General features: G+C 39.5%; 1 protein-coding gene across 1 annotated transcript in view; it reads left to right on the top strand.

Annotated features, from left to right (window-relative positions):
* The first annotated feature begins 202 nt into the window (after window positions 1–202).
* Window positions 203–27,184, top strand: part of LOC139708416 (xanthine dehydrogenase/oxidase-like) — a 44,305-nt gene continuing 17,323 nt past the window's right edge. Inside the window, exons 1-17 of the mRNA XM_071620366.1 lie at window positions 203–229; window positions 6,712–6,823; window positions 7,628–7,685; window positions 8,750–8,843; window positions 9,550–9,658; window positions 10,159–10,347; window positions 11,360–11,437; window positions 14,055–14,132; window positions 15,202–15,343; window positions 15,761–15,928; window positions 16,882–16,958; window positions 19,940–20,039; window positions 20,972–21,078; window positions 21,573–21,763; window positions 22,328–22,493; window positions 22,938–23,027; window positions 26,429–26,546. Coding sequence (XP_071476467.1) covers window positions 6,764–6,823; window positions 7,628–7,685; window positions 8,750–8,843; window positions 9,550–9,658; window positions 10,159–10,347; window positions 11,360–11,437; window positions 14,055–14,132; window positions 15,202–15,343; window positions 15,761–15,928; window positions 16,882–16,958; window positions 19,940–20,039; window positions 20,972–21,078; window positions 21,573–21,763; window positions 22,328–22,493; window positions 22,938–23,027; window positions 26,429–26,546 — 1,825 coding nt within the window. The 5' untranslated portion in view covers window positions 203–229; window positions 6,712–6,763. The remainder of the gene's footprint in view (window positions 230–6,711; window positions 6,824–7,627; window positions 7,686–8,749; window positions 8,844–9,549; window positions 9,659–10,158; window positions 10,348–11,359; window positions 11,438–14,054; window positions 14,133–15,201; window positions 15,344–15,760; window positions 15,929–16,881; window positions 16,959–19,939; window positions 20,040–20,971; window positions 21,079–21,572; window positions 21,764–22,327; window positions 22,494–22,937; window positions 23,028–26,428; window positions 26,547–27,184) is intronic.

Here is a 27,184-nt window from a genome sequence, read left to right as displayed (position 1 = left end):
TCGAATCGTCGGAATTTGATACTTTGTACCCGCCACCGCACATGCACTCATGAACTCTCGTGAACACTCCGGGGACCTTGTGTAATGCATGGGCACGAGTTGCACCCACACTTATACACATAAGAACTTTAACCTGACGCCACTGTAAACATAGGACTCGTGCAGCTGCGAGCACGGCTCGTCGTACACAGGTTGACAACTGTTCTGAAACTGGAAGGAAAGAATTGGGGTAAGAGAGATCAGGGTTTCTTGTCCGTGAGTAGACCGTCTCTGACTAAATTTGTAACCTATAGACGCCAAACAATATAGACCTACTCATTAATTGACATTCATAGTTATAATGATCTATGGGTTATCCCGAGTTCAAGTAGCTACTGCTGAAATTAGTTCATGTGTGATTGGCTGGATTATCTTTTTACATCTTTTCCCTGAGGCATGCATATTTAACTGCTAGGTCCTAACACAGGAGAAATGACTGCTAACAAAGTAAATAAGGTAAACATAAGGATAACCTGGATTGCACATGCACTGAAGCTCAGTTCGAGAAATAGGGGAAGGGATTCCCACTGGCGTTATGTCAACAAAATTTAATCGCAGTGTAGTTGTTTCCGAAGCAGTTATCTTATTGATTACTTTACTCTGTTTATTCTCTTTCGTACGTTCAATTGATGATACATGATGTTCAGCCAGAGATTCCATAGCCCTTCTAGAAGGCCTTCCGCTATTGATTGCTGGCGTCGACAATCGTTTTGATTGTATACATAGTACAATGGCGGTTATCATGATTATCTCCCACTGTGACTGTTAAAGATAAACAACACAACAATCAAAGTGAAAAATAGCCATCATCTTTGCCATCACCATCATAAACTCAGATTGGCTGTCAATCATTAATGTTCAGCGTTTTAGATATCTCTGTAATCATAAGTTTAGTAATTTTGTTTATCTTGTCATTATTTCTTTTTGATATATTATAGACATGAAGATGCATCGGATTTGGTACTTATCAGTAACAGGAAGCAACGTAGATATCTTAGATAATACTATTCAATTCAGGTATACTTTTTCTTTATAGTGTGTATACCTTGTGCTTGTATACTTTGTATACTTTGATCGCGCATTTTCTATGATTATGGAAATAAAGAATTTAAATTGAAGAATATGTAATTCTTAGCTAATTCATGATAATTTTGTAATCTTGTCATTTATTGTAATATGTCAAATGCATGAAGATGCATTGAACTTGGTCTCTTGCAGTAACACGAACCAATACTTTTCATATCCCCACCCCTTAAATGAATGGTACAGTAAATTGGTTTAGAAGGGGTTGCAGGTTTCCAACTGTCTGTGTGTGTGTGTGTGTGTGTGTTTGTTTGTTTGTGAGCTAATGATATATTGGTAGATGCTTTGAATGAGGCTTTTGATAGGGGAGTTATCAAGTTCACAGAAGGAAGGGGTAATAACACTTAATGAAAAGGAAGGTAAAGATAATTTTCAGAAAAAGAATTATAGACCAATAACACTTTTAAATGTATAGGTTATAAGATTTTGTCTAAAGTGTTAGCTAAAAGGCTTAAAGAAGTTCTCGGAGAAAAAAAAAAAAAACATTTTGATCAAGTAGGATATATTCAAAATAGAAATATTGAGGAGGCAGTACGCCTGAAATTAATAAATGTAGACATTTTGAAGATGATAAAAATAACCCTATTCTTTTTAATAATAGACATATTTGTATAAGAAATAGGATTGTAATTTGATGAGGATTTGTTAAAGAAGGGGGTTGTTCAAATAGATAGTGGATGGAATACATATGAAACCGTATTCTTTATTTTTGGAATTTAGGTACTGAAAGCAAAGGATTATTGATATTTAATGATATGTTTAACGTTAGTCCAAATGATTGGAAAATGAGAGACCATCTGCAGATTGGCGTTCAAAATTCTGGTATTAGATTAAAAATTGGGGTCAGATAGGCACATTGTCTCATTCGAATTCAAAGTAAATATATGATTACTTTATTAGACATATTAGACAAATTTTGGAAGATTATAATATACAAATACGAGATGGGTGCAATCAATATAATTTGGCAAGGAAGAAACTAAGGAAATATTTTTGAGAATAAGACGTCCAGTAATTTGTCGTAAGTACAGGGAATTTCAATACAAGTCACTACATGGTGCCTTACATACTAAAGAACACCCAATAGATTTGGATTTGTGTTTAATAAATCATGTTCCTTTTGTAAAAAAGGAGGAGGAGACGTATTCGCATATATCTCTGCTTTGTGAACAAGTTCAAAGAACTTGACAAGAAGCGATAGATTAGATTTGAGGGAAATAGACATCAGTGACTGAAATTTGATTTTATGGGGATCTAGGAAATTCTCATAGAATCAAAATGTGCAATTCCTTTATTTTCATGATAAGATATATCATGTATTTTTCCGGATCAAAAAGGAGTGCTTCCTTCAATGAAAGAAATTTTGATGATGATTATAGATTGTAAAGATCAAGAAAAGAAATTAGCGATTAAAACTGGTAAAATAGGGCTGCATTTATTGAAATGGGAAGAGTTGAATATTTAGGGAATCTATTTGTAGTACTTTGTTGTTATTGAACTTTTTTTTATTATTTTGTCTGGCAGGCTGTAGGATGTAATTGTTTGGGTTTATATTGTTGTTTCTACTTTCTTACACACCCATAATTAATGCTTCCCTGGCAGTATCAGCACTGTAAATGTGTAATTTAAGCATTTTATTTATGTTGTTATAATGAAATTTATGTTATCTTGTCTTGAATTAATTTATATATTGTTTTATGAAAAAAAGATTGACCAAGAAAATCTTATGAAATATGAAAGAACATGTGATTATTAGAGGAATTCAGATTATTTGATGAAATTGATCTTTAAATGGATGAGATATCCAGAAATGCGATTCTAATAAAATGTGACAGACCACGACCTTCATTAGGATCTATTTCTTTTACCTTTTTCTTTATTTTTGGATGTCTCAGTCATTTCAAAACCGATTTTCATCAAATAAACTTTCAATTCCCATTAGAATTGTATGCTTTAAGTGCATTTGATAGAGTGGTTTATAAATATCTCGCAAAACGTTGAAGCTGATTCCTCACCTCAACCAATATTATACCATCCCTTTTATTGGCCCCTCCCCTTTCGGCTAAAATCCCTTGATTCTTTTCCTCCCATGCTGTCGATATGTGATGCACATCACAGAAAGGGGACAGCTAATGACGCATTATACAGCGTCTGTCATTGCAGCCAATTTATATGGCACTCCGTCGATCCAAGGGGGTGGAGGAGCTCTTCCACCGGCCTGGTTGAACAACATTACCAAAAGGCCTTTGCCAACAACCATGAATTGAGAATGTTTCTATCGTTATCGAATTCCTGAAGTACAATTACTGTAGAATTTGGGAAAATGAACAATGACGAAGAAGACAGAAGTGATAACCAGAAATACAGAAGCTAAAGGAGAGAGGGAATCAAAAGGAGCATTAGATATAAACACGGAACGAAAACTGATACATGTACTGACATTGCGGCGACGCGAGGGGCTATAATATAGAGAATATGTGACGATTGTTTGTGAGGGACAAATAGAGAGAGCTTGAATATGTACACCATTTCAACAACACCCCAGTTTATCTTCAATGCCTTGTCCTTCTCAGCTCCGTTTCATTCCTCCAAAATAAAGGTATTGTAGGTCTCCGAGAAGACACAAAAAGCTTTTCTGCCTCCCTGCACATCAATTCCATATCAAGGTCCAATGCTCAGACGCCACTCTGGGAACATACTTATAGCAGACAATCGCTCAGTAGGACAATGATGAAAGAATCCACGGAAAGAAAGTAACTGCAAAATTGAGAATGCTAATGGTGTGCTCAAACAGGTGAGAATTTCGTGCAAAACATGCAGCGTGCCTCTTTTCAGCGACACCTGCACCTCATGAAAGGCACACATTGGGTATGCGTAGCTTCAAATTCTGGTAATTCTTTAATAGACCACGTCCATGTTTACAAAGCTATATTGTTTCGGGAGTTTTTTGTTCTTTCAACAGAATGCACCGAAAAATACGTAAATTGGACATGCATTTCAAGGAATATATACCTAGGTATAGCAAAGAATAACATGTTCATGTCTGTAGACATTACAAAATAAAGCATTATTCATACAAACATATTTATACATTCTGTGAAAAAAAAAGTCGTCCAAGGGAAGATCTCTCGATTTCTACTATATTTTTGAATCTCTCATTCTCATTATTTCTCTCTTCTTTCCTTTCTCTCTCTCTCCCTCTCTCTCTCTTTCAACATAGTTTATCTGAGAATGCTCGTCTAACCCGTGATATATTACACCAGAATTTTTTTAAACCAATCTTAGAATTGTCCCGTACATCAATCAGCTTTAGTATTAAAGCAAAAAGTCACAGTGTGTCGTGACGGGTGCACGTCACGAGACCGACACCCATGTGTCATACAGCCCACGAGTCATATAGCTCACGAGTCATACAGCCCATGAGTTTGTTTGTTTGTTCATTTTCCATCTGAGAAGATGGCTGGATAGCCCATATTCAGCTTCGTTAAGCTGGTCTTCCATGGGGTCCAGCTGGATTTAAGGTGGGACCACTTCACCGGGTTAAACACCCTGCTCTTTACGATGAATGAATGAAGTGGGATCATTTACGTGCATGAGTTGTTACTCTTTCGTACACGGGACCTCCATTTTATGTCCTATCCGAGGGACAGAGTGTTTGCCTCTTTCTAGAGGGGACGGTATGCTTACACACAACATTGCTCAGTCCAGACTCGGGTTCGAACCCGGGCCGAGTGATCGTGAGGCAGACGCGCTACCGACTGAGCCAACTCACCGCCCTATGTTATACAGCTCAAGTGTCATACAGCCCATTATTTCGACACTATTAAAGCTAATAAGGCCACAGTACTGACACATTAAGCCCCGTGTTATATCTGTCGAACTCATGGGCTGTTTGTGTCTAGTGTCGGACTCATGGGCTTTATTTGCCTGGTGTCTCTTGGAACTCATGGCTGTATGACGCGTGAGCTGTATGACTCATGGACCTGTTTTCAATGTCGAACTCGTGGGATGTATGACTCGTGGGTGCCCGTCTAGTGGGATGACCCCGTCGTGTCTTGTGAAAAGAAAATGAAATAACGAATTCAATAAAGTGTGATATTAAATCATATACCATTAGACGAGATACTAATGAAGTATTTGATAATTCAGCTAATTGAATGAATCCGTATCTCTTCATTGATGATTTTAAAGTCGTCATGACGTCATGATTATAGTCATGATAGCAAGATGGCGAGAAGACGGGATCTCCTAACACGAATTCTCTATAAAGGGTTAGATACGTTTTCTTCCGCGATAAGGGAAAACTTATCGTGATATTAAAGTGATATTTACGGTTGAATGTTTCGTCTATGTCGATTTATGCTGTGATCTTAAGTAGCTAAATCTGCTAAGCACTCCTTATCAGCTGTTCATCTGTATTTTGATACTAGTATGTGGAAACTCTTTGTCACGACAAACAAAACCAAAGTGGTTTCTAGTGGTCGAGTTCGCAGGTACCCAATGGATGATTCCATTTACCTTGAAGTGTTTTTTTTTTTTATTTCAATGGTCTTTTTTTTAAGTTATGAGAAAAGAGATTAATCAACCTGGCTTAGTTTCGTGTTCGCAGGTAGGGCCTACCCAAGGGAGTTATGTATGATTGAATTTACCTTGGAGTATTTGTGTTTTTTTATGGTCTTTTTGTTTTCAAATTTTTTGAGAAGAAATGAATCGATCACACTGAGTTAAAATATCATTATGTTTAATGTGAAGAGCAAAGCTCGTAAGCAGTGGTAAGTTAACTTTGCAAGTTGATGAGCAGTGTGAAATATTGAATGTCCTTGTGGTTCCGATTCTGCTCAGTGGTTGTGTGGATTGGGGCTATGAGAATTTACCTTACATTGGAATGTTTCATAGATGAAAATTAAAGAGATCGTTAGGATTTAAAAGTTTATTAGCATTAAAAGATTACCTGCAGACTAGTCATTCTTTCATCGTTGTGTATTCATGTCTCTTGTCGTGAACATCATTGGGCCTAAGCATGTACATGACTGACCTTTGCGCAATCTAAAATAATTCCATGTGTATCAATATTTCTTATTTCGCTAACAGTAGGTGTTGAAATCAAGTCAAAGATATTGCCTTGTGGTAGTTATGGTTGAGATGGGGCTTCAGATTTCCAACTTGTGTGTGAGATAATGAGAAACCTCTTGGGAAATAATTATGAATGAGCGTGTAATTCTAAGAGGGATTCAAGGTGTATTTGATAAAAATTGGCTTTGAAATGGCTGAGATATCCAAAACAAAGGATCCGAATAAAAGATGGGACCCAGCTTTTAGAAGGATCGATTTTTTTTTTTTACTTTGGTTTTTTTGATATCTAGCCATTTCAAATCCCATATTCATCAAATAAACTTGAATTCCTATTAGAATTGTATGCTTTGTAACACTCATTTCATAAGTGGCTTTTCAGTATCTTGCAAAAAAAAAAGTCAAAAGCTCAATCTCATTTCAAACAATACTGTACCCATCCCTTTAATCTTACAGATTAGAAATGTCGTGTGTGCATAAGTTTTGTTGATAGCACATCACTATACGTTTTGACATCAGAATCGGAAAAACTTTGAGTCAAGCTAGTCTCCTCTTCAGACCGCACAACTGCATGGTCAGCATGATGAATGAGACGAAGGATAACCTTGTCTTCTTCTGCAACGGAAAGCAGGTAGGAATACATTCATCGTATTACAATGGTTGATTGCAGCTAGTAGATCAATATTTTATCTTTAAGTACATGAAAATAGCATACCAATCGCATACCATCTGAAATTACTTTTTGAGATAATCTGGTGACTGATTGTTGCGGCCTATCACCCGCGTCGACCCTACCCACGCTGTCAATACCTGTTTTAATTGAATTATTTTTCCCCACTTGTTTACAATTTGCTTGGTAGATGTGTGCTTGTAGAATATTGTGAGATTAACTATTCTCTTTCCCCACAGTGGGATTTTTAAACAAAAGGTTCTGTCTGTCTGTTTGTCTGTCTGTCTCTCTGTCTGTCTCTCTCTCTCTCCCTCTCTCTCTCTCTCTCTCTCTCTCCCTCCCTCTCTTTCTCTCGGTATGTCTGTCTCATATTACAATAGATCTTTTTCGTGATGAACTCGCCAACCTTTCGAATAGTGTCTCTGTTGTGGCTTTGATAAGTCTTTGTCAGAGGCATCTGACTGTTCTGCACAGAGAAATGAAAATGATTGATACTTAATATTCGTTTGATCATTGATACTCTTCCATTAATTAGCCCTGCTGGTGCAGCCACTTTAGGTCGTAGTTTACATAACAATTATACATGCCATGAGGATGTAAATCTGATTATCCTGTGATGTTCTCCACGGCTAACACAGTAATATTTTAGTAAAACGTAAAACGACGTTGTGTCGGTCTTAAAGTGTTTTATCGGCAGCTACTGACAATTTACTAAAGGAATAATTACGAAACTGAAGCACATAAAACTCTTCCTCCTATATGCAGGTGGTTGAAAGTAATCCGGATCCGGAAATGAACCTTCTTTACTACCTGCGGAAACACTGTATCCTTTTCCATGTTCTCAAGATTCCATTTACAACAGCACTAAAACTAAATGGGGAAAACACCGTTTAAACTAAACTAAACCGTGATGGTAAATTGTCCTTTATATTCAAATATGGAAAGCAATAAAGACGTTAACACGAATATCATGTGTACAAAAGATATATTAATGTCCACCACTGCATGCATGTATTAATTTACAGGGTGTATACAGTTGAAAGAAAACAGAACAAAGTAACGTATCAAGATGAGACAATGTATAGCGCTAACGTATGACTACCAAACAATGCCTATTATACCATTGTGTTTACTATTGTGTAATAAAGTGAGAAGTATACTTGACCATCCGGAAAGAGATATAGAAAAAAAGGGAAGTAACAACAACAACAACAACAACAACAAATGCTTGAGCATCCCATAGAAACCGGGCTTCGGTGCATTTGTGAAAATAAAACATGTTCTCATTCTTCGATATATAGCTGGCCAAATAATGGGACGTTTTGTAAAGAGAATTGAAAAGAGAGTTGTGATGAAAAATTAAAACACTAACAACAAAGCTATCCTGACTTTGATAAACCGGATGATGTTCCTTATTATATTCGGAACTTTCGCTATTTCAAAAATATAATAATGTTTGTTATTCCGAAACACAATTTCCCTGTACCTTTTAGAAGTTTGTCAATCTGAAAATAGAAAAGAGTTCGTTGAGCCGACACGAGCATTATTTTGTGGCGTTATTCCACAGGTTCATTATTCCGAAGGTTCGTCAGTCCTAAAATAAAATGATGTCCGTTAACATGGTTAATCCGAAATGTAAAAACATTGCGGACTAACCACTGCTAACGCACCCTAGAATTTCGAACCTTATGTCATTTTTTAATTAAGGAATCTTTCGATTAACGACTCTTCAGAATAACGAACCTTTTGCCTTATTTCATTTTCGTATTAACGAACCTTCGGAATAAGAAACCTTCGGAGTAACTGCAAAACCATCAATGGCTCACCACCAAAAAGGAGTAGAAGTGAAGATTTTTATATCCTTGACGGCGATATGTGTACCATCAGTACGACTGACCGGAAGTAAGCTGAGCTGTTCTGAGGGAGGCTGCGGGGCGTGTACTGTGATGGTCTCCTCTTCCACCCCAACAGGACATGTCACGTAGGAAACATTCACTATAAAGACCCTATTATATTCATGTCCAGCAGCTATAGGCCACACGCTGCTATAGTTGAAACAAGGAGGTATTCCAATAAACACTTACTAACAATCACTCAAAATTATACTCCATCCCAACCCTCTCCCCCGTTTCCCTCTCTCCCTCCTGCTCTCTCCATCTTTCCCTCCCTCTCTCTCTCTCTCTCTCTCTCTCTCTTCCCTTCAACTTTGTTGTCAACAGCGTAAGACGCAAATCCATAATATCAAAGTGGAAGCTTGTAATTTAATTCAATTAAATTCCAATCTATATTATTTTTTCAACAAAACATAAAAACATACAATTCACCGGGTTTTGTGTAAGAAAGTGATGATTTAGGTGATACATTTTTGAACTGCAGAGAGTAATCAGCAATAGCGAAACAATATTATTATAGAAACATTGTAATGAAATAAAATCGGACTCTTGTATAACATAATCACCATGTCCTTTTAGTCCAACTGTGGATAAGAAATTTGTATAATTCAAATAGATAGATAGATAGGTAGATAGATAGATAGATAAAGATAGATAGATAGATAGATAGATAAATAGATAGAGTAGATAGATATGTATACATATATATACATATATGGCTTTATAGACTGATAATTAGAGAAAGAAATATGATATGAGTTGTGATGTAAAAGCTTGTTGCATTGACACATGCAGCCATCGAGCGGTGAACGCCTGTCTTGTCCCAGTCTGTTCGGTTCACGGTACTGCCGTCACGACGGTGGAAGGTATCGGGAGCGTCAAAACGAAGCTACACCCTGTACAGGTTAGCAAGAATAGATGTGACTGGTAAATAATGATAATGGAGTTGTTTGATAAGCCATGTCTGTCACACAGTGACACAGACTGGGTGAAAGCTCTGTTGTCCCATGAATGATGGATGGGGGGAACTCGAAGAAAAAAGAGAGTAAAGAAGAAGAAATAAAGTTCTTTGTAATTGATAATGATTGTTGATGCTTATTCTGATTCCTTGTTATGTAAAGTTATCAGTGTTATGTTTTATTTTACTATAATTCATCGTTACGTGGAGTCCGAGATCTGAATTAACAGCGCCCCAAAGGAAAAAAAAAAACAAAAGTGCTTGCCCACATTTTATTGAATATACTATTATGTTATCTACCTATGTATGTTTAGTGGCTGTTGTTGTTGTTGTTGTTTTCATGTTAGACTTTTAGATGCGTCTTCTTCGTAGTCATTCATGACATTGGTATAATCATGTTGATACGTGCACCTCTTCTATACGAACTTTGACCCTATGATACCCAGGAGCGCATCGCCAAGGCGCACGGATCCCAGTGTGGTTTTTGCACCCCTGGTATGGTGATGTCCATGTATGCCCTTCTGAGAAACAACCCCCAGCCGACGATGGAAGACATTCACAGCTCACTGGAGGGTAACCTGTGCCGCTGCACGGGTTACCGACCCATACTGGAAGGTTTCAAGACATTCACTGGGGTAGGGAATTCCGTGATGATGGTGATTGTATCTCATTACCAATGTAGAATGGAAACACAAAGCGGACATTTAGTAGATATACAATCTGACAATACAAAAAAAAAAAAAAAAATGATACAGGTATACAGTATGCTGTCATATTTTCTTTTAATGATTTGTTCAAATTGCTACGAACGCCGTTTTTAGACAATTTCGTAACATCTTCTTAAGAAGACCGTACGGCCTTCTTACGAATTTCGTACGAACGCTTTTTAATTCGCAAGAACAACTAAAGACCGAAGAGAGGGTTTCGTACGAAGTTAAAAAAATCGTGGACAAGACCATCGACCAGGCTACGAACTTACGAACGGTCTACGAATGGTCTCCGAACGCTGGTTTCGTACGGCCTTCTTAAGAAGATCTTACGAAATCGTTTAAAAATCGTTCGTACGGCGTTCGTAGCAGTTCGTAAAGGCATTTTTGACCGAGCCTTAACTCAAGGCATTCTTACGAAAAATGTACGAATTCTACGGCCATTGTATAACTGAAAATCATTTTGTTTCTCTAGGAGGTCTGTAGTTGTTCTTGCGAATTAAACAGCGTTCGTACGAAATTTGTGAGAAGGCCGTAAGAATCTGTGCCCCATCTCTACGAATCTCTACGAATTCCAGAATTCGTACGAACAGTCACATTCGTACGAACGCATCGTTCGTACGAAGCTTTGTGACCGTAGCTTAAGGGAGATATAAGTAGAAGCATGGAACACTTTGTAATAGCAGTTACTTTTAATAGTTTATATATAGGTTATGGAGATATAGTGTGCAAGAATTCTTGCAGAAATATCGATGGTGATTTCTTACAGAAATATCGGTGGTGATTGACATTGTATAGCATCATGTCAAAATTGTACTGATCTTTTGGAAAATTGCTCTTAATATAATATTATGTCATCAGACAAAATTTCATACCCTCACTATGATTGGTCAATAATTTTGTGTTGCTTGTTTGCTGTTTTCGTTTTATCGTTTCAAAGGATGGCTGCTGCGGAGGAAAGTGTATGACAGATAGCAATATCCGAAACGGAGAACAGGCCACAGAGGATGAAAATACGGTATGTCGACATAGATTAGGTGCACAAATAAAGTGAGTATGCAAAATGAGTAACGTTCGAGTGTAATGAGAAATTGCGTATACTGCTTTTCAATGAAATATCACTGCGTTGAAGTGGACATACACACTTATGATTATGAGAACTTACATGAAGGAAGACATGTTTCACATGATTTCTTTGTTTTTCTTCAACTAATGATTGGAGTGAGTATAGGGAATCAAGATACTTTCCATATTGTATACTTCAGCGATGCAATTTGAATATTCACACTTTTTAAAGGCTTTAAATACACTAAAATACATTGGTATGCCCTATCTAAAGTTCAGTTAGCATATACATGAACACGATGAAAGTTTTAATCGATGTCATTCTTCACTGCAGATTTCACGGTAACGTTCAGTCACTTATCTTCAGTCACTCACTTCAGTCATCATGAATACCCACATCCCATAAAGCACGACGAAAGTACAGTCACGCATTATACACCTACACACTTCTTACACATAGACCACAAGCACTGGGCCCCGTTTTATCAAAAGATAAAAATCGATTTTTATCTTTTGATAAAACGGGGCCCAGGTGAGTTCACTTTTCTGAAACTTCTGGAGTGTTTGTCAATGTGCAAAGAGAGGAAAAAAGGTGATAAATAATTACAGATACCTATACAATAATCTAAGAGTCTAGTTTTTCATTTCATTCGAGGTGATTTCAGGGTCGGCAGAGTGTTCTACAGCCGTGAGCTATATCTGGCACCACTCAGTGATCATGACTTGTTTTTCTACCCCTTTAAACTTAGACGTACTGTTTTAACTACCGCCTTTCTGATACTGACAAACTATAAAGTACCAGTTTTTGCATTTTCTACCGCAGAAAGAACTAACATAAGGATCTCCTCTTACACAAAAGCAAACATTTTGCTTTTGCTGTGGGATATAACCATTGTCCCTACTTTGAAGGTCTCCGAGGCGTCAAAACATTACTATGTGGATTATGAATATGACCTACATTTAGTGAGATGAATACTAATTGATTGCATCTGAACTCTTGCAGGGATCATAATACATACTCTACGAGGAACGTTTGATAACTCATCGCCATTGATAACACATAGTAGTGGAGTCGTATTGAAATCACGCTCTCCGCTAGAGGACATGAAAATAATGACCTGCATACACAACGTTGCTTTGGGAATTGTATGTGTTTATTCAGTGTAAAGAGACTCTGGATGAACTTTGAGCAATGTTTGCCGGTTGGCGCAGTCGTTTACCCGAGACAACACACAAAACAACAACAATAAGCAATAGATAAAGCTGAATAAAAATATTTGGCAAAAGAATATACAAAAAGAAATGATCCTTCCCCCCCCCCCCCTCCCATAATATAGACATGCACTTTGGCTAAAAACCAAGACCGGATAAAGAAGCAAGAAAAAAAAAACAGACAATAAGAAAACCCGTTACTTTCGTGGGTTCCAGAAGGGGTTGGGGATGGGGGGGGGGGGGGGGGGGGTGTCCGCCTCCAGATTTTTCCATAGTGTGCGTGTTTGCTAGTCTATTATTCAGACAGTCGTGGCATATCATAGATTGTAAATGAATGTTACTTTAGATATCTAAACATGGGGCACTATATAATATGAAATAGCTCCATGATCACAAGGTCCATGCAGGACCCTGTTTCATACAGCTGTTCGTAAAGTTACGCATGACTTTACGACTGGAATATGAAGTGCCAATATTTGTGTTCCCATTTTCTTTTCCTCAGGTTTTAACAAAGTACGACTATATGTCAATTTTCATCTACAATACATTGGGGCAAAAATATACTTTCAACTGAAAATGTGTGTTAACATGTCAGAATAATCATTATCATCTGCGATTTTCAACTTTAGCTATCGAAATTAACAATGACTAGGAAATCCACTTGGCTTGCCATATCTATAAGTCGTTCGTAAAGTCGTGCGTAACTTTAAGAACAGCTGTATGGAACAGGGCCCATAACTGGGTACTGTATAACAGTGCAAGTGTTGTTAGTGATTTATAAAGAATTCGTAAGATAACACGATTCACCAAATCCGTTCATGTAAGTGAAGATGCATTCATTGTTCGCCTATCGTTTTACAATTATGTCTATATTGATCGCTGATTGTTGCTATCAGTACAAACGACCGCGATAAGAAAAGACATGATTTGGGGTCACCGTTGCGATAAGATCATATAAAGCAATCTTCCAGAGTTGGGTATATCAACTATTACCCTTGAAGCATCAAAATCCTTTATAAGGTGCAAAGCGTGAATAAACTGAAGCATTTTGTTTTTTACATGTTGGCAAAGAGTAGATAGTGCAGATAAAAATGTTCGTTATGGAACGGCCCTGTGCTAATATGGAAGGAGTTGCAATAGCTTTGAAAATGTATTTAATCCGCGACTGTAAAAAAAAATAAAAGAAGAAGAAAGAAACCTGTCCCGGGGTAGCTTCTCCCACCCACCCCCATCCTTTTTTTCCCTTTTTTTTTTCTGGGAAGGTGGGGGTGGGGCAAGAGACAACTGAGCAATTATTGTACGAAGCATTCAGTGAAATCTGATAGGCGTTTGTCTTTTTGTGCCATTCTCCTGTGCAGGCTGCTGTGCTCTTTGATGAGAGTGAGTTTGCAGAGTATGAACCAACCCAAGATATTATCTTCCCGCCAGAATTGATGGTAAGGACGGTTCTAAGGAGATAAAGATATATAAATATTTATATATATATATATATATATATATATATATATATATACATACATATAAAGGAAATAAGTTTAGTGAAGGTTCATTGGAATGTGTCTTCTTTTCATTTTCAGACCCAACCTTATATAATTTTAGGAGTAACAAACCTTAGGAATAACGAACCCTCGGTATAACAAACCCGTCCTCATTTTCGGATTATTAAACGAAACTTCGGAATATAACGAACCTGATTTCGTTTTCGGAGTTGCAAACCTTGAGAATAACGCCACAAATGTTTGGACGAAGTAACTCTTTGAATACGTGTGTTTCGGAACAACAAACCTTGTCTCATTTCGGGTTGACGAACCTTCGGAATAATAAACATAATCCCTTATGTAATCGCAATGCTATCAGGGAATGCAGCATGCCGCCAATTGGTTGGGAAGCTGAATCAGGGTCTCTTTGTAGAAATATACATAGAATGCATGTAGATATTAAACTGAACCACCTCAGCAATAATGTTTGGGGGTTTGTATACAAGATCATTTTGAAGTTAAGGTTGAATTCTCAAAGCTCGTGTAAAAGAAAAGTATAACATGGCAATATCACGAACTATTTCCTGTCGTTTTAACATTCAAAAGCTGATAAGTGAACCGCATAATGAGACTTATGTTGCATCACTAATAGCGCAACATTGAAGGGAACATCGGAAGTCTTTAATTATATTCAGTTGATACGCAAACGTTCCCATTAAACACGTTAGATTGTGTGTGCCGAGAATACATCGGAATGTACTTATATTTTCATTACATAATCTTGATCGTGTGGGCCCCGGCCCCGCCTAAGTTTCTGTATGTTAGTATTGAAGTTAACGTGTTGCTTGCTGTTTGCCTGATGAATCCATCAATTCCAACAGAATTATCAAAATATCAATTTCAAGGGAAAATCGTTGAAAGAAAGCTCTAGTAATGTTGTCACGAATACCCATTGAATATCACCAGGCGCTTCCAAGATCTAGTACAAGGTTAGTATCAGCTGGGCCAATATGATTTGTCTTTTCAGCTCGCTTCGAGCCAACCTCCGCAATCTCTGACGTTCCGGGGTGAGCGCGTCACGTGGTACCGACCAACCAGCCTCGCCGAAGTACTAGCCTTGAAGGCCAGGTTCCCGGATGCTCGCCTTGTGGCGGGAAACACTGAGATTGGTACCCCTTCACTTTAATATAGTTACACAATTTGCATAGACCATGTTGGTAGCATGACTACGAAAGACTACTGGATTAGGGCATATTCACGATTTTTACAGGTCATGTTCGTAGCACAATTACTAAGACTACTTGATTGGAGTTACATCGTATTTGCATAAAAAGAGACGAAGAGAAAATGCACACTGCTCTGTACATCCATCATGCATGAATTATTTAAAGAGAAACCTGTTCTTTTTTTTTTCTCACTCATTTCATATCAATAAGTAATTATCATGGTATGCATAGATAGTGTAACAGCGTTGTTGTATACATCTTGCATTCCGTGAGGCACAATACAGTCTCCAATGAATATAAATTATCAGCTTTCTGGCAGCAGACGCACATCAGTGTTGCTATCGATATCTCCTTCGACAGGTATTGAAATGAGGTTCGGCAATCAACTGTACCCAGTCCTAATCTGCGTGACTCACGTACAGGAGCTGACTGATATGGAGGTCAAAGATGACGGGATCGTGGTGGGGTCGTCGGTCACCCTTTCTAGGCTGGAGCAATTCCTCAAGACCCTCATCTCGGACCATCCAGGTTCTTTATGCAATATATACGGTCATCTCCCTACTGGCGATAATGAGTTTTTGTTTTGTTTTGTTTTGTTTTGGTTTTAGGAGTGAATTCCTCAAAGGCCTCCTTCAACTACACTCTCTTGCCCTTGTACTTGTACGTTTCTAAATAATTTAATCACTTTGGAGCGTTAAGGATAGGATCAGTGTAAAATTAGAGCTAGTTCATCACAGCATAAGCTCGATTTGCCTTCGATGAAGTTTACACGTCATCTGCCTACAAATAAAGTGTGGCAGAAGAAATTTAACAGCTTTACAAGTGCATAAAAAAACAACTGGTACTAGTAGTTCTACTATAGACAGAGGAGACAGAAAAAGGTATATGAAATACCATGTATCTAGGCCCTAAGAAAAGTAAGGAGCTGATAATGGTGTTCAAATAGCGATAACGACCGTGTAGTAAAATTGATGATAGTACTAGTTACTGAGAGGAGTAGTTATACAGGTATTTTGTGGTGTCGTGACTTGCCTTGCCCGCAGTTTGCCTATCAGCTGATGATGGGTTAGAGACCCACGGACAGACTGACCCGGAATTCAATACGGACGCTTTTGGATGGCGTGATTATATCTGACATCTTCAGTACGAAAATAAGACGATGTAAATCTAGTTAACTATGAATCAAATATGGGTTGCAGGCGCGTATTGCGTGAACTTTCTGTTGTAAAGATTACATTGCTGTTATACGCTGAACCAGACAGAAACAACAGCCGAATCAAGAGAAGAACTGATCAGCTGCTGATATTGAGGTTATTGTGATCAATTTCGAATACTCAGGGTACAAAAGGATTTTATTCGGACGTTTGGAATATAGCAGATGCCTAATGCGTCCTTCAATAACGCCCTCTCGAATTCCTGGTCCCGATACCTTAAATATTTGTTACTTCAGTATTTTTTTTTTTTTTTTTTTTTTTGCGTAGAACACAAAACCCGGGTTTTCTCAGCTATCGTGGAAATGCTCCGATGGTTTGCCGGTGCCCAGATCAGAAACATGGCGGTGAGTTTGAGTTTCATCTCGCAGTCATTATGTCGACATGTCATTTCTACAGAGGATAACTTGCCCGTGAATACTTATTATGAAAACAGTAATTTGTCCTTGAATATTAGTGATAAAGACGCTAAATGCTGTCAAACCTAATAGGTCAGATGTTGCAGCTGATTTAGACATGAATACCATGTTAATACGTGTTGTTACTGGGGTCAACATGGTTGTGTTTTGTTTAGTTTTTGGGGGTGTTTGTTTTGTTTATTGTTGTTGCTACTGTTGCTTATGATGATGTCATTTCATGATGGTGATGTTTTGTAGATTCACATGTGCTATGGTTAATTTTAGATTAAATTGTCTTTTGATTATTCCTACTAGACAATGACGTGTTTTCGAAGAGGAAAACATTAGTTCAGAATTGGACCCAAACTACATGTATCCCAATATGCCAAAAGGGCACTGGCGTAGCCAGGGGGGGGCGATGGGGGCGGTCGCCCCCCCTAAGATTTGGACCGGGGATTTGGGAGGCGGAAAAAAAAATGCGTGTATACTGTATGCATGCACATGAAGCGGGTCTCCTTTGCAACCTTTCATCAAATAAGATATATTTTTTTTAATATTTCACTCAAAGTGTGCACCAGATCGTTGAATTTCAATTCAAAATATGCAAAATCTCTCGTGCTTGGGAGGGGGTATCCCCCTCCCAAACCCTCCCCCTCTGTGCCTCTTTCCCTAGCCAAGTACACTTTTTAGATTTACAAAAAATTCTGAATAATTCTGAGTGCACAAGACTTATCACTTATATTCCGAAAACTGAAGGTTCCCTCATGTATCTTAAGGGGAATTTCCCCTTTTAATCGACCCGTTCCTCCCTCAGCCCCCCCCCCCCCCCAAGGAAAAAAAAAATCAGTTTTTTTTTTTTTTTTGGTGATTTCTCAAATGTTGATTCCATCAAATATGCGTATACGAGATATCTCAATTTCAACCTTAAAAAGATAAAAGCTCCATCGGAAGGGAAGGGTGGAGATAACACTCGCCCACGCCTTCTCCCTGCTCGCCCCCCCCCCCCCGGCCATGCAAAGAAGTAGACTGTGGCTATACCCAGATCGCTTTATTTCAATTCTAAAAACGCAAAAGCTCCGCGAGCGGGAAGGGGAATCCCCCTTCCCCTAAGCTCTATACCTCACTAGACTTTATACATACGCACAGATGGTGCACATTCGGAATAAGAGCTAAATTCCGTGATTTTAATTCTTCGATGAAAAAGTATTGCACCAAAAATTTGCACCAGATCGCTGAATTTCAGGTCTGAAAACGCAAAATCACCTTCGTGTGGGAGGGGATATGCCCCTATCTACACCCTCGTGTGCATGCTTTTTCTGTTTGATTGCTGAACAGACAGCGTTCATGATATTCAGTGTAAGAATTAATACAAGAAGACTAGTGTATCTAAATTATACCATTTTATGGGCAAATTGTTCAATAATAATCTACACTAAAATATACTGCAACCTTAAACAAGTGGGACTGTTTCAACTCGTTAAAACACGCAAAAACATGCATCAAATTGCACCATTTGCAACATCAAAATGCAAAAAGTTCTCGCCGTGGGAGGGGGGACACCCCCCTCCCACACCCTCCCCTACCCCCTCGCTCGATCCGCTCGCTCGGGTTCAGTCGCGTTCATGATATTCAGTGAAGAGAATTAATACAACAAGTGTATCTAAATTATACCATTTTATAGGCAAATTGTTCAATAATAATCTACACTAAAATATACTGCTACCTTAAACAAGTGGGACTATTTCACGTCGATGAAACACGCAAAAACATGCATCAAATTGCACCATTTGCAAAATCAAAATGCAAAAAGTTCTTACCGTGGGAGGGGGGACACCCCCCTCCCACACCCTCCCCTCCCCCTCGCTCGCTCCACTCGCTCGGGTTCAGTGGCGTTCATAATATTCAGTGATAAGAATTAATACAAGAAGTGTATTTGAATTATACCATTTTATAGGCAAATTGTTCAATAATAATCTACACTAAAATATACTGCTACCTTAAACAAGTGGGACTGATTCACGTCGATAAAACGCGCAAAAACATGCATCAAATTGCACCATTTGCAACATCAAAATGCAAAAAGTTCTTACTGTGGGAGGGGGGACACCCCCCTCCCACACCCTCCCCTCCCCCCTCGCTCGCTCCGCTCGCTCGGGTTCAGTCACGTTCATGATATTCAGTGAAAAGAATTAATACAAGAAGTGTATCTAAATTATACAATTTTATAGGCAAATTGTTCAATAATAATCTACACTAAAATAAACTGCTACCTTAAACAAGTGGGAATATTTCACGTCGATAAAACGCGCCAAAAACATGCATCAAATTGCACCATTTGCAACATCAAAATGCAAAAAGTTCTTACTGTGGGAGGGGGACACCCCCCTCCCACACCCTCCCCTACCCCCTCGCTCGCTCCGCTCGCTCGGGTTCAGTCTCGTTCATGATATTCAGTGAAAAGAATTAATACAAGAAGTGTATCTAAATCATACCATTTTATAGGCAATTGTTCAATAATAATCTACATCAAAATAAACTGCTACCATAAACAAGTGGGACTGTTTCACGTCGATAAAACGCGCAAAAACATGCATCAAATTGCACCATTTACAACATCCAAATGCAAAAAGTTCTTACCGTGGGAGGGGGGACACCCCCCTCCCACACCCTCCCCCCCTCGCTCGCTCCGCTCGCTCGGGCTCGGTCGCTTCGCTCCCTCGCAGACTAACCGCCCCCCCTAAGATGAAATCCTGGCTACGCCGTTGCAAAAGGGATAGGTCAATGTTGAGTCAGATCCTTTACCCGTATATGTGCCTGATACTCGCTAGCTCTTGAAGACGCCACCTTTTTAAATTCCGCCAAAATATATAGTTGTCAGCATTTCAAAGGTTGTCACGTTCTCTATCCAAATGTTTTATACTGTGTGAAAGGCTGTCGGTGGGAATATTGTGACTGGGAGTCCAGTGTCCGACCTCAATCCAATCTTCATGGCTGCAAAGTGCACAGTGGAGCTGGTATCACAGTCCCACGGTGAGAAAGATCATGTGACGTTAGAAAGCTGTGAGAAAGGTGTGACATGTATCGGGAGAGAAGCGAAATAGACACATGAACAATGAAAAAGTTCTATTGCGCGTTTCATTCATGTAAATTAGTAAATTGTCAATCAGTTGCAAATCATATATTGTTTGTTTTGCAAATGCTTTGCAAAACATTGAAAACATGAATTCATGAGCCAATAGTCACGCTCACACGACGTGTCTGCGCCACTCTTATCAAGTATATATAAAGGTATAAGCGAGATACTGTATAATAAATATTGTTTGCAATCTTATACTGAGTGAAACATTCTATGAAATATCGAGTTTATTAAGTTTATTGTGTTTATGTTTTATGATGAGTTGCATCATGTATTTTGTTGTTGTTGTTGTTGTTGTTGGGAAATACAGTCCTTGTCTATGCATTAAAAGGGCCCAATCCAAGGGAACCCCAAATGGAATGATATAAAGGATGATGTTACATGGTCAAGCTAGATTGAATCAACTGATTTTTTAAATGAAACACGTGCTCCCACGCCAGCGTAGACTAAACGACACAAAGAATCAAATAACTGAGCGAGAATATGCCAGACATTAAGTCAGACGAGTTTAAAGGAATAATTCTCCCAATCGCTGGTTTGAAGAATATAGCACCTGCAATTTATTGTGTATAGTGTGTGATGTAAGACTGCTAGAATGACGAAATAGCATGGCTGTAAACGTTCTGTGTTGAAACATGAAAATGTGAGGATTGCTGCATTATCCATCCAGACTGCTAACTTGAAGATTGAACAAGGAACTATCAACGGCTCTTTACAGGATCATTGTCAGTCGTCCGGACAGGTCACGTCCAAGAGTTGTTAGCTCCGTTCTTGTCACGGACTTATCAAGAAAGGAATAAATATGATATTTTACTTCTTCTGACAGGTTCTCGTTTTGTGACGATGAACGAGGATTTCTTCACGGGCTACCGCAAGAACATCTTGATGCCGGACGAGATTCTCCGGAGCATTACCATTCCCTTCACTCGCCAGGTTTGACTTGGTCTCAGGTCACTTCATAAAACAACGTTATTTCCACAAAATCCTGCTTCCTTAGAGAAAGTCTTTACTTGGTCTATGCCCTGTGCGCGAAATAATTTACGATTGTGGTTTCCTGTCACTTTAATAGGAGTGGGGATTCACAAGTTAGATCCGAGAACATTTTCAGAAATGTGGACAATTAGAATATGGAGATTTTCTGCCATATCATTTGGGAGTTCGGTCATCTAACATTGATATGAAAGTGTTGAAGATATGGGTAATACAAGTGCAATATTTCTCATCAAGGCAATATTTCTAGCTTCCCTTGCCTTCTGCTGCGTCACATGGTCAGAAGTGTTTTCAAATGATGTTAACTTTGATGTGAATATCGAACAGTATATCTTGTGTTCTCGCAGGTGTTGTGACTGCAAAATAGATACATAGGATCTAAGGAGTGAAGTGCCCCTTCCTTCCTTTCTTCTTTCCTTCCTCCCTTCCATTCTCAGAACGAGTACGTCTTCGCCTTCAAGCAGTCGCCTCGTCGAGAGGACGACATCGCAGTGGTCAATGCCGGGATGAGGGTTCTCCTCGGAGTGGAGGCTGCCACCCCAGTCATCGAAGACATCACCTTGGCGTTCGGTGGAATGGCCGCTACCACAGTGCTGGCTCTCCAGACTATGGGTAGCCTGAAACGAAAGTGAGTTAATTCCTCGTACGGACGTTCGTTCCTCGTGCTCCGAGACAGATGCTTCCACACATTGTTATGGTCAAATCATGTCGAAATACAACGTAGTACAATTAAGCAAACTAGCCAGTGATCACAAATATTATGTCAAGTTAGATTAGCCTTTTTGTACTCAATTAAAAGGCAAAAATCAAATAAGTGAGACTTTGTTGTCACATATCTTTTACGCATTCAAAGTGAAGTTTAGCAGGATAAAGTAGTGTGGTAGAAGAAATCCTGTTAAATTTTCAATGTTCCAGCTCATACATTTTACCTATCATATCGATGGTTCCATGACATTTTGCTCCTGCGACGATTACTGCCGTAAAATATCTGCGCGCTAAGCCAAATATAAGTTCCACCAACAAACATTACCCTAACCCTAATCCTAATCCTCACATCAAACTAGACCAAAAACCCTAATCACAGCCCTAACACTAACCCCAGGTCCGTGGAGAAAATAAGACCGGAACAAACTTGATGTCGGAGGAGCAAATATCAGGTAACACAAATCGATATTCATCTTTTTTTTTTCAGATCATGGGACAGTAACATGCTAGAGAATGCTCTGTCAGCCCTAGAGAGAGATCTACCTCTCCCAGCCGGCGCCCCAGGGGGAATGGAGACGTACAGAAAGTCCCTGACTCTCAGCTTTTTCTTCAAGTTTTACCTCATGGTCTTAGACCAGCTTAGCATGTGTCAGGTGGGCCCGATTGATACCCAGCGATCAGCCGCTATCGCTCAGTAGGGGCATCGGATTACTTTGTCATTTAATTATTGCATGATATGGATATGTATATATTTGTATGCATAATGTATTTTAAAAAGTACAATTATGTTTTCTTCATTTTCTTACTTTCTTACTTCATTACCACATCTTTTTTTTTAATTTACGTTTTTGCAGTATGCTCTTCTTATACATTGTATATATTTCTCACTGTTTATTTGATGGAAATTAAAATAAATTTGAACTTTGAACTTTGATATCCATAGAGTGAAATATGGCGCATCGTTTTCATCTATTACTGCTAATTACAAGGAGGTAGGCCTACTATCCGCCTAGTAGGCTAGTGTAGTACCTCCTTGCTAATACTAGTGCACCTGTCTGAATCTTATTGGTGTCTTCTTTACTTTTTTGTCACAACAGCCTGACCTCAACGTTTTTGTGTCATCTCGCGAAAAGAGTGCCACTTCCTTGTATCAACTTTTGCCTGTCCGCGGTGCCCAAGTGTATGAGGTATATGATATGATGGTTATCTTTGTAATAGAAGTACGGTCTTGTTTACCCAGGGTGTTTCAGCCTCTTCAGTGTTAGCACTGTCCCTCTTCAGGGACCCGTAACAATAACCCTCAGCATTGCAAGGTACCCATTTTTACACGCTGGTAGAAAGGGAGGGACAATATGGATAAACATCTGGCGCAAGGATTATTAGCACTGGGCGGCACTGGCGTAGCCAGGGGGGGGGGGGGGGGGGGCGATGGGGGCGGTCGCCCCCCCCTAAGATTTGGACCGGGGATTTGGGAGGCGGAAAAAAAAAATGCGTGTATACTGTATGCATGCACATGAAGCGGGTCTCCTTTGCAACCTTTCATCAAATAAGATATTTTTTTGAATATTTCACTCAAAGTGTGCACCAGATCGTTGAATTTCAATTCAAAATATGCAAAATCTCTCGTGCTTGGGAGGGGGTATCCCCCTCCCAAACCCTCCCCCTCTGTGCCTGCCTCTTTCCCTAGCTTAGTACACTTTTTAGGTTTACAAAAAAAATTATGAATAATTCTGAGTGCACAAGACTTATCACATACCTTCCAAAAACTCAAGGTTCCCTCATGTATAAGGGGAATTTCCCCTTTTAATCGACCCTTTCCTCCCTCAGTCCTCTCCCCCCATCAGTTTTTTTTTTTTTTTTTGATTTCCCAAATGTTGATTACATCAAATAGGCGTATAAGAGATATCTCAATTTCAACCTTAAAAAGGCAAAAGCTCCATCGGAAGGGAAAGGTGGAGATAACACTCGCCCACGCCTTCTCCCTGTTCACCCGCCCCTCCTCCCCCCCCCCCCCTCTTCCGCCATGCATATAAGTAGACTGTGGCTATACCAAGATCGCTTTATTTCAATTCTAAAAACGCAAAAGCTCCGCGAGCGGGAGGCGGAATTCCCCTTCCCCTAAGCTCTACCTCACTAGACTTTATACACTGACACACAGATGGTGCACATTCGGAATAAGAGCTAAATTCCGTGATTTTAACACTTCGATGAAAAAGTATTGCACCAAAAATTTGCACCAGATCGCTGAATTGCAGGTCTGAAAACGCAAAATCCCCTTCGTGTGGGAGGGGATATGCCCCTATCTACAACCTCGTGTGCATGCTTTTTCTGTTTGATTGCTGAACAGACAGCGTTCATGATATTCAGTGTAAGAATTAATACAAGAAGTGTATTTAAATATAGGCAAATTGTTCAATAATAATCTACACTAAAATATACTGCAACCTCAAACAAGTGGGACTGCTTCAACTCGTTAAAACACGCAAAAACATGCATCAAATTGCTCCCCTCCCCCTTCGCTCGCTCCGCTCGCTCGGGTTCAGTCACTTTCATGATATTCAGTGAAAAGAATTAATACAAGAAGATTATTCAAAATGATATACCATTTTATATGCAAATTGTTCAATAATAATCTACATCAAAATATACTGCTACCTTACACTAATGTTACTGTTTCACGTCGATAAAACGCGCAAAAACATGCATCAAACTGCATCATTTGCAACATCAAAATGCAAAAAGTTCTCACCGTGGGAGGGGGGACACCCCCTCCCACACCTTTCCCTCTCCCTTCGCTTGCTCCGCTTGCTCGGGTTCAGTCGCGTTCATGATATTCAGTGAAAAGAATTAATACAAGAAGTGTATTTAAATCATACCATATTATAGGCAAATTGTTCAATGATAATCTACATCAAAATATACTGCTGCCTTACACTAATGTTACTGTTTCACGTCGATAAAACGCGCAAAAACATGCATGAAATTGCACCATTGCAACATCAAAATGCAAAAAGTTCTCACCGTGGGAGGGGGGACACCCCCTCCCACACCCTCCCCCTCCCCCTTCGCTCGCTCCGCTCGCTCGGGTTCAGTCGCGTTCATGATATTCAGTGAAAAGAATTAATACAAGAAGATTATTCAAATTGATACCATTTTATATGCAAATTGTTCAATAGTAATCTACATCAAAATATACTGCTACCTTACACTAATGTTACTGTTTCACGTCGATAAAACGCGCAAAAACATGCATCAAACTGCATCATTTGCAACATCAAAATGCAAAAAGTTCTCACCGTGGGAGGGGGGACACCCCCTCCCACACCCTCCCCTCTCCCTTCGCTCGCTCCGCTTGCTCGGGTTCAGTCGCGTTCATGATATTCAGTGAAAAGAATTAATACAAGAAGATTATTTTAATGATACCATTTTATAGGCAAATTGTTCAATAATAATCTACATCAAAATATACTGCTACCTTACACTAATGTTACTGTTTCACGTCGATAAAACGCGCAAAAACATGCATGAAATTGCACCATTTCCAACATCAAAATGCAAAAAGTTCTCACCATGGGAGGGGGGACACCCCCTCCCACACCCTCCCCTCCCCCCTCGCTCGCTCCGCTTGCTCGGGTTCAGTCGCGTTCATGATATTCAGTGAAAAGAATTAATACAAGAAGTGTATTTAAATTATACCATTTTATAGGCAAATTGTTCAATAATAATCTACATCAAAATAAACTGCTACCTTAAACAAGTGGGACTGTTTCACGTCGATAAAACGCGCAAAAGCATGCATCAAATTGCACCATTTACAACATCAAAATGCAAAAAGTTCTTACCGTGGGGGGGGGGGACACCCCCCTCCCACACCCTCCCCCCCCCCCTCGCTCGCTCCGCTCGCTCGGGCTCGGTCGCTTCGCTCCCTCGCAGACTAACCGCCCCCCCCCCCCTAAGATGAAATCCTGGCTACGCCGTTGCTGGGCGGGATCTCCGTTTCAAAGTCCAGAGTCTTATCCACTGTACCACAATGAAAAAATACCAATTTGCAGTTGTGTACAGAATCTTTCCTAAAGCTCTAGAGGATTTTGCCATCGCATCGCCCAGGTTTTGCAAATGGGCCTACATCCTTTCGAAAAGTCGTCTTCCCCACATAAAGTAATTGTAAAATGAAGAATTTAAAGAAACTGTTTTGATGTCCAAGCCTACTGTTCTCTTGACCATTGGAGTTCAAGTTGTACAACTTTTGAAGTGAAAATGATCCTATATGCCCCCGTCACACACACGAGCACAAGCACAACACACTCGCGCAAGCACACACAAGGGTAGGTCTATACACACGATGCTCACACCAGGGAAGACTTTGCACCTCCCTACTCACGCGCTTCTATATCAGGTATTAAAGTCCGTTATTCTTCACCATCCATATATTCTTGTATGATTTCATTGCCTCGCCTAGCCATCTAAGAAGGTGTGTCTTAAAGCCTTGAAAGTTTCGACCATCTCTACCAATTTTTCCATTTTGATTTTAACCGTGCTCGTTGGCTAAAACGTCTTGACTGTTATATCCCATGATTCTCACACTCAGAGAGTTCCTTCCGGTCAGCCGAGCCGAGATCCAGTAGGCCGACCCATACCTCACAAGGCCTCTCTCCAGCACGCCACGGGAGAAGCTGTCTATGTCGATGACATGCCAAGCGTGGTCGGTAGGCTAAACAATGCGACTGACTCCATCAATAAAGAAGGAAATTTCGTCTGAAATTCAACTGCTCTTACGTTATTGAATTACATTATCTTTACGAAAGTATCATGGCTACATCTGCTGTAATTACAATGACAGAAAGATCCATGCTTTGATATCAACCAGCAGTTAGGTTACTTTGATTATGTTTGTACGGTGGTAAGACAAATGCAGCCAATGAACATTAGTAGCCCAATCCAAGGCACGTACATCTGCCGTACTGTATAGGAGGTCCTATTGTCAACACTACCCTAACTAGTATTAGTCCATGGGCCAAGACCCGAAAAATGGGTTGTTGGTACCATCTGAGGTGGCACAACCTTTTTGGTGTCATTTTGTTTGTCGGGCATAGATATGCTTATCAAGCTATGATAGCAATTCCAAATGAGTAGCTTAGTCATAATAAATGATTTTTTAACCAATTTGGTCTCGTATTTATATCCCTATACTTCTGAATCGAAACTAAACCGCGATAGAAAGAAGAGCACTGCCTTCTGTATGTCCACAGGTGTTCTGTTGTAAACGCGGTGCGCTTAGTCTTTATTCAAGGCAGCGAAGGGAATATCCAAAGGGTTATGATGTCCACAGCTGTCACGCGGTGTG

The sequence above is a fragment of the Diadema antillarum genome, unplaced genomic scaffold (assembly GCF_040938485.1).
Source record: "Diadema antillarum isolate AM-2024a unplaced genomic scaffold, OU_Dant_1.0 seq00001334_RagTag, whole genome shotgun sequence".
Lineage (NCBI taxonomy): Eukaryota > Metazoa > Echinodermata > Echinoidea > Diadematoida > Diadematidae > Diadema > Diadema antillarum.
This window is presented reverse-complemented; position numbering and strand designations above follow the sequence as displayed.